The 19,437-nt window shown below is 43.3% G+C and overlaps 1 protein-coding gene across 2 annotated transcripts in view; it reads right to left on the minus strand.

The window, feature by feature from the left end:
- Positions 1 to 250: 250 nt before the first annotated feature.
- The window catches only part of TMEM178A (transmembrane protein 178A), a 70,714-nt gene continuing 51,527 nt past the window's right edge, over positions 251 to 19,437 (minus strand). Inside the window, exons 2-4 of one of the 2 annotated variants that reach the window (XM_049870333.1) lie at positions 17,884 to 17,997; positions 14,281 to 14,418; positions 251 to 1,310 (exon numbers count right to left, since the gene is read on the minus strand). In XM_049870333.1, coding sequence (XP_049726290.1) covers positions 1,069 to 1,310; positions 14,281 to 14,418; positions 17,884 to 17,997 — 494 coding nt within the window. In that variant the 3' untranslated portion in view covers positions 251 to 1,068. The remainder of the gene's footprint in view (positions 1,311 to 14,280; positions 14,419 to 17,883; positions 17,998 to 19,437) is intronic. The other variant, XM_049870332.1, reaches the window with a different exon arrangement.

Below are 19,437 nucleotides of genomic sequence, written 5' to 3' on the forward strand. Positions count from 1 at the left end.
ATGTGTAGCCAAGATTGAAAACCACAGCCTAGGAGAACCAGAAACCATGTATCCTTATCACTGGATAAATGCCAGGCAGATGGTAAAGAAAAACAAAAAGAGGGAAAAGAAAATTTAGAATATTATACTAAAGTTTAAGGAGAAAGATGAAAACTACATCTTTTATCAGTAGCAAGTGTGTGGTTGCTGGAAAAGAGAAATGCTAATAACCAACCTAATTGAAATAAAGCAATCAGTAAATCTGATTAAGAGTCTTATTAAAACAGTGGCATTCTCATCTGTTAGTATAGCTAAGGAGACCTGTGGACACAGCTAAAGACCTAGGAAAACACACCCAGACTAACAAGGGGGCAGTCATTTAATGCAGAAGTCCAGTTAACATAAAGAGACAGAAGTGGCAGGACAGACACGACCTCCAACAATACTGCAGAGCGTCACGGAATAACTCTTATACACAGTGGGTCTGTTTCATCTTGTGTTTTGAGTCCAGTACAAAGACAGAGAAGAGACTTCAGTTAAAAATAATAATAAGGCAAGAGAAGAAGAATCTTCCTGTGACAAGGAACAGCCACAAATAATGCACAAGTATTTGGTGCTGATGCAACAAGACGCCATCAGGACAAGTTCTGAAGATGCGTTCAAATTGAACAAGCATGGTACAAAGACAAGCAAATTGTACTCGCTTTGTTAGGAATCATTCTGCAAATAAAAATGACTCTCAGGTGATTGTTATATACAAACTTGCTGAAATTAATGGAAAACAAAGTTTTCCGTTGCTGTCTCCTCTTTCCTGAACCTAGAGCTATTCCATGGCACTGCTCCCCACTTCACACAGTCAAAGCGTAAATAGTCATTAAAGCACTTGAATCCACAGTATTCTTGTCCTTAGAAAGGTCGAGAGGTTTTGCATGATTTTATATCAGTCATCCAGGAAGGGTTGGCAGGCAACAGGCTGGAATGTTTTGATCGCTTTGTGCTTGGGATCCTGACGTGATCTCCGGCTCCCTCCCCTCAGGAGTCATCTGCACTGTGGCTGGGCCACAGAGCAGTGAACCCGCCGGTGGACAGTCAGACAGTGGAGTCCCGGCCAGACTTTAGATGTGCAATCTTGGTCCGGCTAATAAATGGATAAGCGATGCAGAGACCTCCAGCTGCAACAATAAAGCCTAAACTGCACCAGGCGCAAAAGATAGACCAGCTGTAGCCGTGGTCCACATCATCAGGCAGGCTATAAATCAGCTTCGGGAGCCGGTTCAGATCATAGGAGATACTGGCGGCGTAAGTGCAGAGGGAAATGGTGCAAAATATGCCTGTAAATAATACAAAGAGAACAGAATGAAAGGTTACAGTTTTGCCTGCTTCAAGGCAAATGTCAGACTGACCTTTGTGAACATCAGATCGGCCAATAAGGAGATCACTTCAACGTAATAAAGAATCCATATGTCTTTTACTTGAATTCATTCGTTCAACATTGACAAAGCTTCTAAGTACCAAACACTACCCTAAGTACTGGAGTGAAAAAGATGCAAAAAAAAAAAAAATCTGAACCCATTGCCATCCAGTTGATTCCAATTCATGGAGACCCTATACGACAGAGGAGAACTGCCCCACAGAGTTTCCAAGGCTGTAATCTTCATGGAAGCAGACTGCCACATCTTTCTCCTGCAGAGTGGCTGGTGGGTTCCAACTGCCGACCTTTGAGTTAGCAGCTGAGCGCTTAACCACTGCACCACCAGGGCTCCTTGTGAAAAAGATAGGGCAAAATTCTGGTAACCTTAATTATTCAGAATTATCTTCCTGAAGTGGTATTTATATCTGAATTTACTTTTGCTTTCATTCTTTAGAACAATGCTGTCGTTGTTGGGTACCATCAAGTCAGCTCTGACTCATAGCTACCTCATGTGACAGAGTAGAAACGCCCCATGAGGTTTTCTTGGCCTAATCTTCATGGAAGCAGATTGCCACGTCTTTCTCCTGCAAAGCCGCTGGGTGGATTCAAATCGCCAACCTTTATAGCAGCTGAGTGCATAATATTGTGCCACCAGGGCTCCATTAAAGCAATGTTTAATATTTTTAAAGGAGAAAGTCCTCTATAATCACTCAAGCCTGCTGCAAATTAGTTTTCATTTCTCTTTGTTCTGTATTTAATTCAACACATTTTCATACAGTTGCAATCACCAAGGTTTGCTTTGTTTTCAATTAACATTATCATGGTATGTATCATGTTGCCTGTTGGTGGTTTACACCCACCCAGAGGCACCTCAGAACAAAGGCCTGGTGATCTACTTCCAAAAGGACACAGCCTTGAAAACCCAAAGGAGCACAGTTCTCCTCTGAAAGACATAGCGTCATCATGGGTCAGAGTCAATTCGACGACAACTAGTTTTATAAATATTTTAAATGAGTTTTTACAAATGGCTACATCAGTTTTTAAGGCACAAAGACTGGCACATATTAGGCCCTCAGATCGTTTTTTGAACCAATGAATTAATAAAGGAAAAAGAATCACTGCCATAGAGTTGATTCCAACTCACAGCGACCCCATACAGTTTCCAAGGCTGTAAATCTCTCAGGAAGCAGACTGCCACATCTTCCTCCCGAGGGGCTGCTGGTGGTTTCAAACCACCGGCCTTTGGGTTTTTTAACCACTGTACCACCAGAGCTCCTTAAACAAATGAAAAAATGCTTTTAAATAATATAAATTGAATCCAGGAATTTGGAATTGATGTAAAATAGCTGAAGAGATCATATATTTCATCCATTCCGAATAAGGGCAATTAAAATTTTACTTTTTTATACCAACTCATGCATGAGTAATTGTCCTTCCAGACTCAGAAATCAGGACTCTGATAAAAATGCTGCCTGAGCCCAAAACACAGGATTTTGAGTGGCTCAAGTGATGCTCCAAGAATGTAGCTGCTTCTGTTCCACCATTACAGACCCCCCAGGAGGCTCTTTTTGCAGAGACCTGGGGTCAGAACGAGGCAACTGCTGAGCTGAAGGTGGGTGACGAAAACAGAAATGGCCATACAATCCAGTATCAGAATGCCCACTTGTGTTGCGAGTCCTACACAGACTGTGCATCTCGTCTTTATACTCTGGTTTACCCTGTGTACAATGTGTCCATCTGTTTGCTGGAAAATTGCTTTGGTATCCTTAGGGATGTATGCAGATCTCTGTAGGAAACAGACACAGATTTGGGAACTGGAGGGAAAGGGCTGAAAGTAACAAATCCCATATATATATATATATATATTTTTTTTTAATAAGTAACTTTGAGGATCAGAAATGCTAGAAAAAAACAAGATTTGAGAAGGTTGCAATTCAGAGGAAATAAAGACCCCCTTATCGCCATTTTAATGGCTAGAATTCTGCCTTCGTCTAGCCACGTCAGGGCACATTGCTTGAATCTTTTTCCAAACGTGCATTTAGAAAGAAAAAAAGAATGTTCTAAATTAAAAGGACACTTGATCTCAGACAATTTGATATTTCCTATTTGCTTAAGTCTGTTTTTAAGCTCTAAAGTGAGTCTGTTTTTTTTAGAAAGAATAAAATCTTATCTTCCTACTCCTTACTCCAGGTTACTACAACATCACTTTGAGTTCTCCAAACGAAAGGTCAAGATGGAACTATCATAAAAAAATAAACCATTCAAAAAAGAATACTTTGCTGTTTTTAAACCTCATGAAGAGCAAACGTTCTTATCCACATCAATATTTTCAGGGCACCAACACAAAGACAATGTTTATACATAACAAGGTCCCTTCCACAAATGCTGGTAATGGAACAATAAGGCAGTTAGAAAAAAAATCTATTTCTGGAGTATCAACAGGTAAAATATAATAGACCTGTTCATGGAAAAAAAAAAAAAAAAAAGCTCTAGTCTGCATTCAATTGTCTCACAGAGCTGAATCTAAAAGCAAGGATTTTTACAAGTAACATGGTTTTAATGACTGCTGAAAGCTTGAGTTCATACTTAGACTTTTTCAACGGCAACAGGTTTGGGTTTTTTTTTTTTTTTTGGTTTGATGTCTAAATGCATTGGGCTGGGATCCAGGAAACATGTATCCCAGTCTGTAGCTCTACTCTGACTCACTAGTACAACCTTGAAATCACCTAACCTCTCTGAGCCTTAGTTCCTTCATCTAGGAAAACAAGAAATGCAGGCTTGGTTACTGAAGTCCCACAAAGCAACAAATTTCTGTGATTCTGTTCCAAAATATGGCATGCACTAAGAACATTTCCCAAAACTTCCAGTGAATCTAGGACTTGGTGTTATGCAACTTTGTAAAAAATGGAATGTCATCCATATTTTTCCTTCTGCATAAACTCCCTTTAATTTTACTCTAAGCATTGATGTTATTAGCACCTCTGGCCTACCACTGGTTCACACCGAGCAGGAAGGCATTATAAGAAACCATCTAGGTCTCAAGGAACATCTAGTTCAATTGGCATAACATAGTTTGTAAAGAAAATGCTCTATATTCTACTTTGGTGAGTAGCGTCTGGAGTCTTAAAAGCCTGTGAGCAGCCATCTAAGATGCTTCACTGGTCTCACCCCTTCGGGAGCAAGGGAGAATGAAGAAAACTAAAGATATAACAGAAAGATTAGTCCAAAGGGCTAATGGACCACATCTACCCTGGCCTCCACCAGACTGAGTCCAGTACAACTAGATGGTGCCTGGCTACCACCACCAACTGCTCTGACAGGGATCACAATAGAGGGTCCCAGACAGAGCTGGAGAAAAACATAAAACAAAATTCTAACTCACAAAACAAGACCAGACTTACTGGCCTAACAGAGTCTGGAGAAACCCCAAGAGTATGGCCCCAAGACACCCTTTTAGCTCAGTAATGAAGTCACTCTTAAGTTTCACCCTTCATCTAAAGATAAGACAGGCCGGTAAAACAAAATGAGACTAAAGGGGCACACCAGCCCAGGGGCAAAGACTAGAAGGCATGAGGGGACAGGAAAGCTGGTAATAGGGAATCCGAGTTTGAGAAGGGAGAGTGTTGACGTGTTGTGGGGTTGTTAACCAATGTCATAAAACAATATGTATACTAACTGTTTAATGAGAAGCTAGTTTGTTTTGTAAACCTTCATCTAAAGTACAATAAAAAAAGGAAAGAAAAGAAACCATCGAACCTGAGGACATCAGCAGAAGGAAGACTTCCCTCTGCCCTTAGTCATGAAGGGTTGTGCTTCTCCCAGCACTTGGTGTGTGCTTACCTCACGGACACTGCAAACAATGTCAGCAATAGAATTTCTTCCTTTGCCCAAGAGCCAGAGAGAGTCAACGCTCCCCAAAGCTAAATCTGTGGTTGACCACAAGCAAAAGTATGGGACTTTATGGCATGCTTTTTGCTACTAATCCCACCTTGGATCCATCCTACCTTGCAGACCTGATTGTTCCTTTGTCTTATTACTTATTTTGCATTTATTTTACCTTGAAATATGCATCTCTGTGCCACTGAAGTCCTTTCTGGAATAGGGCCCTCATCAAAACTTCTTGGCCAACACTTGCTTTATTTCCTGGCGCCTTTATTCACACAGCTAAGGGTGGTGAAGAGGGTGACTATTGGCCCACAACCATACCCTCCCTGCCTTTTCCCCTCCCCACAAATGCCCCTACAGGCTGCTCATCAGGGACATCTTTTCTCCTTCCAAGTTGCTCCTGAAGTTGTTCTGAGTAAGAGAAGAGCAAAGGAGAAAAAGTTTAACAAGAAGAGCGTACCTGAGAAGCCCCTGCTTTGCAGACCCTCACATCTCTAAAAAAGTTTGCAAATGTGTAGCAGCCACGCTGGTATTTGGGGGATGGCAGCACTGTTTCCACTTTCTACAGAGAAAGGTGCTGAAAGGAGACAATCATTTTCAACTTTTCCAACAAGATTTTAAAAAACAAACAAAAAAGCCTAGTCCACTCAAAGTGTTTTTTAGAAAAAACCTTTCTAACTTCTAAGACATGAGGAAAAGGTATCATTTTAAATGATGAAAGCATTCTTGTTATAGCTGGACTATTAGCTTTAAGTCAGTTCTGATACTTGTGGAGCTCTATTTTAGGCTCTATGCCCACATCTTACAGTATGTATGATGTATGAAGGGTATTTCTATCCCTTTTATAAGTTTTGGCAAGATTTTACTATTTTAAATGTTATTTAATCTTTTATCCAACAATTATTTATTATCTACTATGTTCTAGACCCAATTCTGATTATCTTATAGGTAGTTTAGTTTAATGAGTTATTGTTGGTCACAGCCATAATTGGTTTGATGTCAATGATCAGGAAACCAAAGTGTTCTTTCCACCCTACTTCCCAGCACACAGCTCAGAGAAAGGTAGTAGGGACCTCCTGGACTTCCTGTAAATTCCTCACACTGTCTAACAGAGCTGAGCACATAAAACCTGCTGTCGAGTTGATTCTGACTCACAGCTGCCCTATAGGACAGAGTAGAACTGCCCCCAAAGGATTTCCAAGGAGCAGCTGGTGGACTCGAACTGCTGACCTTTTTGGTTAGCAGCTTCAGCTCTTGGGCTCCGGCCCAACAGCCAGTTCCTCCCAAATTAGTTCCTGGTACAATAAAAAAAACTTCCTTATTCATTGTCCAGGTTTCCCATCCATATAAGGTGTTTAGTTCTCAAGGCAACATCTTTGCTTTTTAATACTTTTAAAAAGAATAAGGAAGACCAAAGAAGAATTGATGCCTTTAAATTATGGTGTTGGCAAAGACTATTGCCAGAAGAACGAACAAACCTGTCTTTGAAGAAGTACAGCCAGAATGCTCCTTAGAAGCGAGGATGGTGAGACTTCGTCTCACGTACTTTGGACGTATTATCAGGAGGGACATCGTGCTTGGTAAAGTAGAGGGTCAGTGAAAAAGAGGAATACCCTCAACAAGATGGACTGACTCAGTGGCTACAACAACGGGCGCAAACATAGCAACAGTTGAGAGGAGACGAAGGACTGGGCAGTGTTTTGTTAAGCTGTACATGGGGTTGCTATATATGTCATAACTGACTGGACAGGACCTAACAACAACAACAACAACACAATACCACTTAAATCCCTTGTAGGACTTACCTATGCAGCAAGTTATTTCAGATAATACTGCATTTTCATCAGTAGTCTTCGAATTAGCACGCATTAGCCCTGGTGGTGCCACGGTTAAGTGCTCAGCTGCTAACTAAAAGGCTGGTGGTTCAAGTCCATCAGCCACTCCAGGGGAGAAAAGACCTGGCGATCTGCTCCTATAAAGATTACAGCCTAGGAAACCCTATGCAGCATATAGACTCACTATGAGCAGGAATCGACTTGATGGCACCCAACAACAACATGTGAAAGGGGTATATTTAGAAAGATAAATAACGTACACCTTGCATTCAAAAAGCTAAGAATCTAATGGTCCTTTCTGAAGATTCATGGGAAGAGAGGTTGCCTCTCCTCCACTCTTCTGTTAGGCTTGCCCTTCCTTTTGCTTCTCCCCTGACTGGCCTGGAGTTACCAGCGGCTCATCTAGGATACTCAGCCTAGCTGGTAGCCCTGGGGGACAGAGAAGTTCCTGAGTCCAAGGAGGATCCTAGCTATTGTTGGTAGCATCTTCAAAAGAGGGACTAATTACTGGTTCCCTGAAAAGCCTGTATGCTTCTACTTTTCTTATGAAATATTCAAAGGTTTTCTGCCAATATTCTTAATTAGAAGGTACTATAAAATTCCAGAATTATAGGGCTAGAAGGGATATTTTCAGGCCAGGACAAAAGTAAATTTATACTATCATCCCAGATCATCATCCTAATTTCCATCCCTAGAATCTTCACGGTGCCTGTGGCCAGCTGATGAGCTGTAATTAGGGTAACTGGCTCACTCTTTGGGCCACCATCCTTTGATGAGCTTAAAAGGCTAAAAGAAGTGGAAGCTGCTTCACCCTGGTTAGCCTGCTTGACAAATAATATAACAGCTACACCCGAAGGCGTAAACATTGATTTCTTTTTTCACTCCTTCAAAAGATGGTTCCTGCCCATCATTCTGATCCCTTTGCTCGCTCAACAAAAATGCCTCGTGCTACTTTTCACACAGATTGCTCAAAAAACCATTCCTGGATTGTCTTAACTAAAAACTGGGCAAGACTAATGGAGACAGAAAAAATTTTTTTTTAAATCACAGATCTACAAGCTACAATTCCTAAATCCAAAACACATCAGATCTTTTCCTGAAAGATTGCTGCAATCTCATCTCGGGTGCCGTCTGATCCGACATGACCTAAGGCTATGTATAGTCTTTATTGATCCACTTAGTGTGAATATTCATATGCTTCGCTGTAGAAACGTCTATGTATTGGATTTCAAGCTGCCGCCCCAGATCTTACTGAGGGTGTTAGATAACGCAGGGTGGCTGCACCATGTTACCTCTCTAAAATGAAAATTTTTAAATCCTGAATTTCACAACTGTCTGGCTCCAAGGGTTTCAGATAAGGCATTACGGACCTGTATTTTTAGGTTATAATCAACGGATAGCCTAGATACTTCAATAGGCCTACTATAACCAAGGGAACCCTGGTGGCGCAGTGGTTAAGTAAGCAGCTAACCAAAAGGTCGGCAGTTCAAATCCACCAGGCATTCCTTGGAAACCCAATAGGGGCAGTTCTACTCTGTCCTATAGGGTTGCTATGAGTCAGAATCAACTCGATGGCAATGGGTTACTACAGAGGAGTCTCTCTCTCTCTCTCTTTTTTTAAATTCAACTGCATTGAAGCAAAGGACTGGATAACCCAATGCAGGTATTAACTGCCCCTGAAGCTTTGCTGGGGCTGCCTGGACAATGTCCCTTCTTGGTCTTCTGCCACCACACTCACTGGATGGCCCTGCCTCGGGAGTGTGGCTTGCTCTATGTTCTCTTCCAAATGGGCAGCAGCAGCTCATGGCACAGCCCGTGAAAGGGAATGGGTCCCATGGGCAGTGAAGCCCCCTTCAAGGGAGGCCCATGCTCAACCCATTTCTTCAGGCTCCAGGATATTAAAAGAAATTTACATTCTAAAACAGAAACTTAAAAATTGTATTTTAAAATGTTTGCAATGAATAACCCTTTTTAAAATATTTATCTTTATAATTTAAAGTACACTAAGTAGTGCAATCTAACAGACTGCTTGGAAACCCTGGTGGTATAGCGGTTAAATGCTACAGCTGCTAACCAAAAGGTCAGCAGTTCGAGACTGCCAGGTGCTCCTTTGAAACTCTATGGGGCAGTTCTACTCTGTCCTATAGGTTCGCTATGAGTCGGAATCGACTCGACAGCACTGGGTTTGGTTTTTTGGATTAACAGACTGCTTAATAAAAAAAAGAAAAAAAATTTTTTTTTTTTTATTAAGTTAAGCTTTATGAAAATGTGTGTTCACAGCACCCTGAAAGCAGTGTGGTCTACAAATGGGCAGAAGCTTAAAGCTGCAGGATGAGAGGCTCATTCCCTCGATCCTCTGGGTTTGCCTCCGTGGCTGTCTGTGTAACCTCGCAGGCTGGTGCTGTTGTTAGTTACAACACTATGTGTGCAGAGTAGAACTGCTCCATAGGGTTTTCGAGACTGTGACCTTCCCAAAGCAGATCATCAGGCACTTCTGGGTGGGTTTGAACTGCCACCCTTTTGGCTAATAGTTAAGCGCTTAACTGTTAGCACCACTCAAGTCGAAATTTGAGGTCTTTGGCGAATGTGAGGCCTGCCCATGGCCCTGCTGAAGGACCCCTTCAAAGGCTCAGGAAGAGGGAGGGGTGCGAAGCTGGCTCCCAGATGTGAACTGACAGTCGGCAACACTGCAGTCCCACATGTTGGTGATCAAGAGCTGTCTGTATGCAATAAGGCAGCAGGAGGAAGGTTGTTTCAAAGTTTCCATTTTAACATCTCAGACTCACATCACTGATGTTCTGCATTGAAGGTTTGGCTAATAAGTTCAGGCAGAGAATGAAGATGCCGGCACATCAGAAGGGGCTAAGTTTAGGATCAAAAATCTGGGGGAGTGAGACTGACTGGAGCTACTGAGCAGACGCTTGTGTTTAATTAAAATCAATTCCTTTAACCCTGATTTGTGCTCCCCGCCTGCTATGCTTGTGAACGAGTTACAGCTAATTCATTGCATGAGACGGATTAATGAAGTTATCTCTGTGGCTATGAAGGGAATTTGAATGTTGTTTGTAGTAGCAATAATAAAACCAAATTCCCTAAGTCCCAGTAAGGGAACAGAGGAAAACACAGTGTATCTGTTCCATGTGAGAACGTGTAGCTATTGAACCCTGTGAGCAGAAGAACAACGTAGTGACATGGGGAATACTCAAGGTATGATAAGTGGACGTGCAGAAGACTGTTTTCTATGCAATGGTCTATAGGGTCACACTGCAAGGCACTTGCTCAAATCTTTTTCCTTTTTTGTTTTGTTTTGTTTCTGTTTTTAATGAGGCAAGCACGTAGATAAGATTTGATCAAGAATAAGGAAAGACTTTTAAATAGCCCTATTTTTCAGGTAGTAGGACCATAAGCGGACTTTCCCTTTATTCCAATAACATGGTTTTGGGTAACCAAAAATAAAAACAAGGTTATGTTATGTCTGTCATTTCTCAGGACTGTGTGGTCAAAGTTGATACTTTTGAAGTATATTCTTTTTTGGTTGCTGTGGGGTTTTGTTGCTGTGGTTGTTGTTTCTCTTATTTGTTTTGTTTTTGTTCGTTTAACAATGGCATAGCTGCTTTCAATGATGAATCCTGAGGGCCGCTAAGCTGGGAGTTACGGCCCACATACGGATCAGAAACGAGGACTGAGAGCAAGGAAAGGTGGAAGTGGCCCTGGAAACAAGGCCCCTGGCTCTCTTCTGCGCCTCCCCAACGCCTCACATGTGGCTTCCGAAAGGAACTTCCACGTACTTTCATTTAAAACCAAACCAGCACCTCTGCCTCCCAAGAAATGCTTTGTAGGCCTGGCTTTTATGGCCCTGTGATTTATTTTAATACTAACAATTGTTTTATATGCTAAGAGCATGCTAAATTATTTCTGCATTACCTATATGAAAAGCAGAAACCCTGGTGGTGTAGTGGTTAAGTGCGATGGCTGCTAACCAAAGGGTCGGCAGTTCAAATCCGCCAGGCGCTCCTTGGAAACTCTATGGGACAGTTCCTCTCTGTCCTATAGGGTTGTTATGAGTCGGAATTGACTCAACGGCACTGGGTTTGGTTTTTTTTTTTTTTTTTATATTAAAAGTGTCCTTTAAAGAGGTACTCCTGAAGCTTTGGTCCAGCTGCCCTCATTTTTCACCACAAAGGAATGTGATGTCGGGACCTTTGGGGCTGGGTGAATCTGGGACACTCTGCACTGGATTGATGTTTATGGGGATAAGGGCCAGGGAAATGGGGCTCAGCTAATAAAGAGAAGGAAGAAAAAGAGGGAAGAAACCTTTCCTTCCTCTCCCCCTTCACAAAAATTAATGGTTTCATTATTAGTAAGGAGGGCCCTGGTGGCTCAGGGGTTGAATTCTCACCTTCCGTGCGGGAGACCCAGGTTCCATTCCCAGCCAAGGCACCGCATGTGCAGCCGCCACCTGTCAGTGGGGGCTTCTGTGTTGCTCTGATGCTGAACAGACTAAGACAGACCAGGCAGAAGTTTAATGGGGAGACTCTGAATGGCCATCAGTCCTCAGCAGAGGTTTAAATGAACCCTCTGGGCAGCACCATCCTCTCTGATTCCTTGCTACTAAGCGCTCCTCTTTCACCTGCTTATGTAATTAATACCTTGGATTATAAATGAATCCTCTAGGCAGGCACCCAGTGTCTGGTCTTGAGGGTTCAAATCCTCCTCCCAAAACTCGGAAACTAGTATTTTAGCCTCCCTGTGCTCATGTTTTGTGCTCATAGGGTCGCTGTGAGTCAAAATCAACTTGGTGGAGATGGGTTTTTTGGTTTTTGTGCTATGCAGCCACTCTGTCTTCACCAGAATCTAGAAACCGAAATTGGTTTTCTGCCCAGGGCCATTCAGGCTCCATTTCTGAATCTTCTGTAGGGATGCTTGCGATGATGACCCACCTTCCGGATCACAGCCTCTAACGGTCATTTCATGGCCCTGAGAGACAGACAGTAAACTGTGTCGGCCACATAGGGTCCTGCTGTTGTTCTTGTGTGCCATTGAGTGGACCCCATATGACAGAGTAGAACTGCCCCATGGGGTTTCCTAGGCTGTAATTTTTACAGAAGCAGATTGCCAGGCCTTTCTCCCAAGGAAATGCTGGGTGGGTTCAAACAGCAAACCTTCTGGTTAGCAGCCAAGTTTTTGACCATTGTGCCACTAGGGCTCCTGCTGCCATTGAAATCCAGTCCTGGCCACTTAAGTATCAGAACTCCAGTGGGAATCAGCTTATTAAAATGGTCACATATCTGGGGTAATATTAGTTCTGGTATCAGGTATACTGTTTGAAACTGTTAGTCTGGCATTCAGTAATCGTTGTTGTTAGCTGCCATCCAGTCAGGCCCCGACTCATGGCTACCCCATGTACAACAGAATGAAAAGTTGCCAGGTTCCGTGTCAAGCCTGTTGCCAGTTGGACCATTGTGATCCATACGGTTTTCACTGGCTGATTTTCAGAAGTAGATCACAAAGCCTTTCTTCCTAGTCTGTTTTAGTCTGGAAGCTCCGCTGAAACCTATTCAGCATCGTAGCAACAAGAAACCCTCCACTGATAGAAGGACGGTAGCTGTACGTGAAATGAACTGGCCACAAATCAAACCGCAGTCTCCCGCATGGAAGGTGAGAATTCTACCACGGAACCACCACTGCCCTCATCACTAATCATTAAAGCATTAACTTTTTGTGAAGGGGGAGAGGAAAGAAAGATTGCCTCCCTATCCTGCCCTTTAGTCAGCGTTAGCTGTCAACTCAGCTCCTGACTCCTATTTAGGTAAAAATATCCTTTATCTGTTAATCAAAAAGACTCCACACAATGCTCCCAATGTCCAGCTTTCAGATCAAATCACTCCTCTGCTTAAAGCCTTCCAGTGACTTCCATCACCCTTAGATCAAGACCCAACCTGCTCACCATGACCAAGAAGGCCTAACAAAGTGGGCTCTGCACGCTTCTCCCACCTCCTGTGATGCCATCCTTTCCTTCCCTCCCCAACAGCCACACTGGTCTTCTTCCTATGGCTCAAATGCCACACCCAGCCTGCCTTAGGGCTCAGCACATGTGCCTGCAGCACACCTCCAAGGACCGGCTACTTCTCAGAGTTTAGCTAGAAGCCTCTGTCTCAGCAAGGGCTTCCCTGAGTCTCTCATTCCACCCTCTGTATTTTCTTCATATCTTTTGTCACTATCACAACTTATTGTTTGTTTATATCTCCCCATAATAGAATAGACGAGGATTTTGTCTGCCCTGTTCATTGTGTGTCTCTAGTACCTAGAGGGAGCCCTGGTGGTGCAGTGGTTAAAAGCTCGGTGGCGAACCAAAAGGTTGGCAGTTCAAATCCACCAGCCCCTCCTTGGAAGCCCTATGGGGCAGTTCTACTCTGTCCAATAGGATTGTTATGAGTCAGAATCTACTCAACGGCAACGGGTTTAGTTTGGGTTTAGCACCTAGAGAGGAATCCCTGGGTGGTGCAAACAGTTAAGCACTCAGCTGCTAATCAAAAGGTTGGAGGTTCAAGTCCACCCAGAAGTGCCTTGGAAGAAAGGCCTGGCAATCTACTTCAAAAAATCAGCCCTTGAAAACGCTAATGGAGCACAGTTCTACTTTGACAAGCACAGGGTCGTCAGGAGTCGGAGTGGACTCAACGGCTACTGGTAGAACCAAGAGCGTGCCTGAGACATAGTAGGTCCAATAAATACCTGTGGAGTGAAGGAATGAATGTTTCATGTGTAAAAATGAGATCATCACTAAGGCATGCCCTTTGAGTTGACTCTCCAGCATGGCGGATGGGTCGTGCAGATCTAGCACCCTCTTTCTCCTTGAGGAATCCTGAGTCCAGGCCAAGGTTAGGGGTGCATTCTGAAAGACCAGGACAGAGCAAATGATCTTGGCTCATACGTAGGTCACACCCAAGGCATTTCCATCTAACCTTCTAACAGGCCACAGCAGGGAAATCAGGGCTGCATTTTTCGCATTGTTTTTTCCTTTAAATTCTATATTATCCACCAAAACCTAATGGTCTTCTGGTTTCTGTTGTCACAAGTGAAACCAAACTTAATCGGGAAATGACAAAGTGAAGCTGCCCACAGGAGAGCAGCATGCACCGTGGCAGGGGAAGCCTGAGGTGTCCGGCCTACCTGTCATGAGGAAGAGGAGCCCAGCCACATGCTGGGTCAGGCTCTCCTCCCAGAAGAAACTGACCATGGCCACGATGCAGCCACAGAGCAGGACAGCTACGGCCATGCCCAGGAAGCCGGCAGTGATTCTTCTTAAATCTAGTCTCGAAACAGAAACAGACATGGAAAAGAAGAAGAAAAGTTATTGAAAATTAGAGAGCAATTGGCTCTGTATACATTTGTAAAAATTAATAAGCTACATGGGGAGGCTTAGGGCCTACAGGAACAAGGTGGTTTAGAGAATTCACTTCCCAGGTATTTCCTAAGAGGGCGGATGGAATGTAACAAATCGAGGGGTCATAGTCTGCCCACTCTGAGTCCACCAAGAAGGCTATAGCAAGTAGAAAATGGACTAGAGGACAGCCCTAGGGTGAACTTACACAATAAATAGCTGGTTATTTAGTAAACTGAGCGTGAGGTAGTATTTGAGAAATACTTTTATTATCCAAAAAAAAGTGGTGCAAATGCAGGCTAAGCTGGCTTTGTGAGCTATGCTGAAATATGGTTTGTCAGGAGCACCACAGATGCCAATTATTCTATTTTTAATTTACATATATGCCTACCTATTTTCAGGAGTCCCTGGGTGGCATGAGTGGTTAAGGGCATGGCTATGTAAACCGAAAGGGTGGTGTTTTGAATCTACCCAGATGCACCTCAGAAGAAAGGCCTGGCAATCTACTTCCAAAGAAAAAAGAACCAGCCACCGAAAACCCTATGGAACAGTTCTTCTCTGAAACACATGGGGTCACCATGAGTCAGAATTGACTCCACCACAACTTGCTTGGTTTTCCACCTATTTTCAAAGGAATCCTGGTGGCACAGAGGTTAAATGCTTGGCTGCTAACTGAGAAGTCAGTGGTTTGAGAGGAGAAAGATGTGGCAGTCTGCTTCTGTAAAGATTACAGCCTTGGAAACCCTACCAGGCAGTTCTAGCCTGACCTATGGGGTTGCTATGAGTCAGAATTGACTTAACAACAACAGGTACATATTTCCACAAGGCTCTGGGAAAGCGAAGGCGATCACCGTGACTCAGATAGTGGCCCAGCATCCAGATATGAGGCACCTGCTTATAAATACCCTCTCCCCCAAAACACAGGCCCCAGAACCGAGCACCATTTACCCAGGGTAAGGAGGGACTATTTCCATGGGTCGAGTCACTACGGTATTCCCAATTACCAAGTTGCATCTATCGCAAAAACAAAATAGTGTTTGCTGAGCCAGGAGCTCAGTCTCTACCCCACTTCTAGGCAAGATGGACTGACTACATGTGCCTGGACTTACTTCCACTCTGATTGCTGCCCTAAAGTCAGGTCCTACACCCTCTGCTACCTTCTTTTCTTTCTATTTCCTTCCTACCTTTTTTTTTTTTTTTAAACAAAACTAATCTTTAAAAAGTTATTTTCTAAATGTCTATGGTCTTTCTTAAAGAGATTCCAAATACGTATCTGCTGACCTGGCCAGACAGTCAGCAGGTGTGGGCAAATGCCCGAGGATCATGCACCCCTGTGAGTACATGGAAGCAAAACAAAGGCCTCTCACCCCGCTGTAGGAGGAAGTGCCCAGGCAGCTGCCACTGCAAGGTGTTTCTGTGGCTCCTGGCCATCACAGGGGTGCTGCAGAGAGGGCAGGTGACTGTAGCTTCCTTAGCATCTTAGTCTCACAGGCACCATCCCTTTTTAAAGGGAGGTTTCTCATTTCTGGCTCAGAGCATCCAGACTCAAGTGGTGCACCTCTGCCATTTGTGCCTAGAAGAGGGCGTGCAGACAGTACAGAGCAAGGGGCCAGGGGCGGGGGTAATTTAGAGAGGCTGGGTTTAAGGTTAAGGGTGTAAGTAGTTTCGAGACATCCACATCTGAGCAGGGAAAACATGATAACAGCTCAGCCACTATTATTTCGCAGCCTCTCAAATTCCCTGTGGTTCAAGTGATAGTTCTATTTTCTGGGACCATTAAAAGGCACAGGCTCAGCTACAATCCACATGGGATTCGCATTAGTACCAGCCATCAGGCTCACCTAGTAGACATAGTACAGATCACCAAGTGTGGCTTTCTTAGAAAAAGCCATGCCTGAGGCTGCTGAAAGTGTCTTTCCAGCAGAACTCCAAAAAAGGAATAAGAAGAAGAAAGAAAAAAAAAAAAACCTCATTGCCGTCAAGTCAGTCCTGACTCATGGCAACCCCACGCGTTACAGAGCAGAACTGTTCCATAGTATTTTCTTGGCTGTAGCCTTTATGGAAGCAGATTGCCAGGGCTTTCTTTCATGGTACCGCTAAGTGGTCCTGAACCACTTGTCTTGAAGTCAAGCGGAAAATATTTGTACCACCCAAATATCGTCTTCCTGGACAATTACAGTGTCCAAGTCTTGGAATAAAGAAATAAGGTTCTTTCTCATGATCCTGTGATCAGCTTTTCCCACCTCACCAAAGTCAGTAAGTATGTGGCCCTCTCGACAAATGATTAAGGCAAAGAACTCCAAACATGCTCATAAAGAATTAAGACATAAGAACACTTACATAAGAATCTGATTCAGACCTGCTGAGAAATGATTGTTAAATTCAGCCAGCGAGAAAGAACTTTCAGGAAGTTGGGCTATTAAGAAATAAACCACATTTTACGCTAATGACTTTTAAGTCCAAAATTTTGCCAGTCATAATATTTATAAATATTAGGGCATTGCTGATGCAATATCGCAAGAGCTTTTTGTTTATGTGTTTGAGATACAAAACAGAGCCTTTTCCGTTGGTCTGCTGAAGGGTTTACTTACAGACCAAGACTCTGCTTGGATTTCTGCAGCGGCCTTGGTTGCCAGACAAGATCTTTGAAGTCTTTGCTGCTTATTTCATTGGAAAATGACAAGGTCAACTTCCGATTAGGGTAAACATGGAAAATAATTCAGTGTAGCCTTTTGCTTTCATGAGCTATCACTAAAAAAAAAAAAAAAATCACTAGGCAGCTTAAATCAACAGTTTTCAGGTAAACATTGGCCTTCTTTAGTTTCACATTGTGTGACTCTTTCCAGAGCTTCATATTTTCCTGACAGTGAAAAAGAGCAGTTCCTGCCTCTGAGACATGCAGGTAAGAGACTGCCTCTGAGAAAATTACGACATACACTCATAAAGATATTCTAGCAGAAACACCAGGGTCTGAGATAGACACAGTAGCTAAAATAAATATTGTGTAAACAAAACAAAAGTAAGAGCACCTGAGGAATAATCTCCTTGGTTTTCTAAGACTATGGGGTAGACCAGGCCCTTGTACCCAACGACTCGGTTAAAAAAAAAAAAAGTTTCAGTAGGTTGCCTGCATCCAGGCAGCACCAGGGTGGACACGGACACTGCACCAAATCATGAAGCCTCCTACCTGATTTCCACACATTTGGTTTGCAAACAAGTTGTATCCACATCACAGTGAAATGATGCTCTCAGTGTCTTACCAAGTTTGAGTGGGCCCAGGGGCCCCATGTGATAGCACAGCATCTTCCATTCAAACCTGAAAGAACTGGTGGGAATACGTTTTTGTTCAGAAAGGCACCATTTCCTCTCTAACCCTGTCCCAAAATACTTACGAAGCAGGTGCCATTCATCTTGCTGTATTGTCTTGGTCAAATTGAAAGGAATGTTTCGTAGGCGGATTGGCTGAGAAAAGTGGTACTTGATGGCTGTGCATCGCTGTGCGATACCTTGAAAGAAATGAAAACCACAGTTCACTAGTCTGTTCATTTGTAGTAGAATTCTGGAGAGCTAAAACAGAAGAATGAACAAATCTGTCTTGGAAGCAGTACAGCCAGAATGCTCCTTAGAAGCGAGGGTGGCGAGACTTTGTTATCAGGAGGGAGCAGTCCATGGAAAAGGATATCATGCTTGGTAAAATAGAGGGTCGTGAAAAGGAGAGAGGTCCTCAACCAGATGGACTGACACAGTGGCTGCAACAGTGGGCTCAAACATAGTAATGACTGTGAGGATGGCGCAGGACTGGGCAGTGTTTCGTTCAGTTGTACACAGGATAGCTATGGGTTGGAACCAACTCGATGGCACCTAACAACAACAACAAGACAGAATAATGTATGCTAAACTGGGTTAAATGGGATGTGGAGGGGAAGAGTCTCTTGACTACCCTCATGAATATAGGCAAACCAGAGCAGTAAAAAGCTAAAATAGCGAATAGTTTTTAAAATCACATTTCATTTTTGAATGCATTAAATTTTATATGGACCGAAACCCTGGTGGCGTAGTGGTTAAGAACTATGCCTGCTAACCAAAAGGTCAGCAGTTCGAATCCACCAGGCACTCCTTGGAAACTGTATGGAGGCAGTTCTACTCTGTCCTATAGGGTCGCTATGAGTCGGAACCAACTCCACAGAAAAGGGCTTTTTTTTTTTTTTCTCCTTATGGTCCCCTAATTGTTTTTCAACACTGAGTTTGTATTACCTAAACACAAAGCTCATCGTGGAGAAAGGTCCTAAAAGTATACAGATGGTTGGCAGTAATTAGCTTCAAATTTTAAGTTAACACAGATAAATTACACATGTCTAGCTGATATTTGACCAACTCTCAAATGAGTTTTATCCAACAGTTCGTCAGGAAGTTGATTATTTGAACACCAGAAGACATTTTTCCATAAAGACAATCTTCTACATGGCGGTTTTGGTAGTGATAATCTCTCTAGAACACCCACAAAAGCCTACGTAACCCATTGTTGCTGTTAGCTGCCCCTGAGTCAGCACCCCCTTGTGGCAACTCCGTGTACAATGGAACAAAATGTGCCCAGTCTCGAGGCATCCTTATGATCAGTTGCAGACTGGACTGTTGTCATTCACAGGGTTTTCACTGGCTGATTGTCAGGAGTATATGGCCAGGCCTTTCAGCATCAAAGCAACACCCAGACCTCCACTGCCAGATGAGTGGTGGCTGCGCACAAGGTGCATTGGCCGGGAGATCGAACCCAGATGGAAGATGAGACTCCTACCGCTGAATCACCAGTGCCCCCCATTTAACCCTAGAACACCTGAATGTACTTCCTTAACACTAATTGTCCTGGCCTGAATTCTGTATCCTGAGAAAAAAAAGGTAATATTAAAAAACAAAAGGGAAAAAAATACCTCCGCAATTCTGGTCACAGA

This window comes from Elephas maximus, chromosome 26 (genome assembly GCF_024166365.1).
Source record: "Elephas maximus indicus isolate mEleMax1 chromosome 26, mEleMax1 primary haplotype, whole genome shotgun sequence".
Lineage (NCBI taxonomy): Eukaryota > Metazoa > Chordata > Mammalia > Proboscidea > Elephantidae > Elephas > Elephas maximus.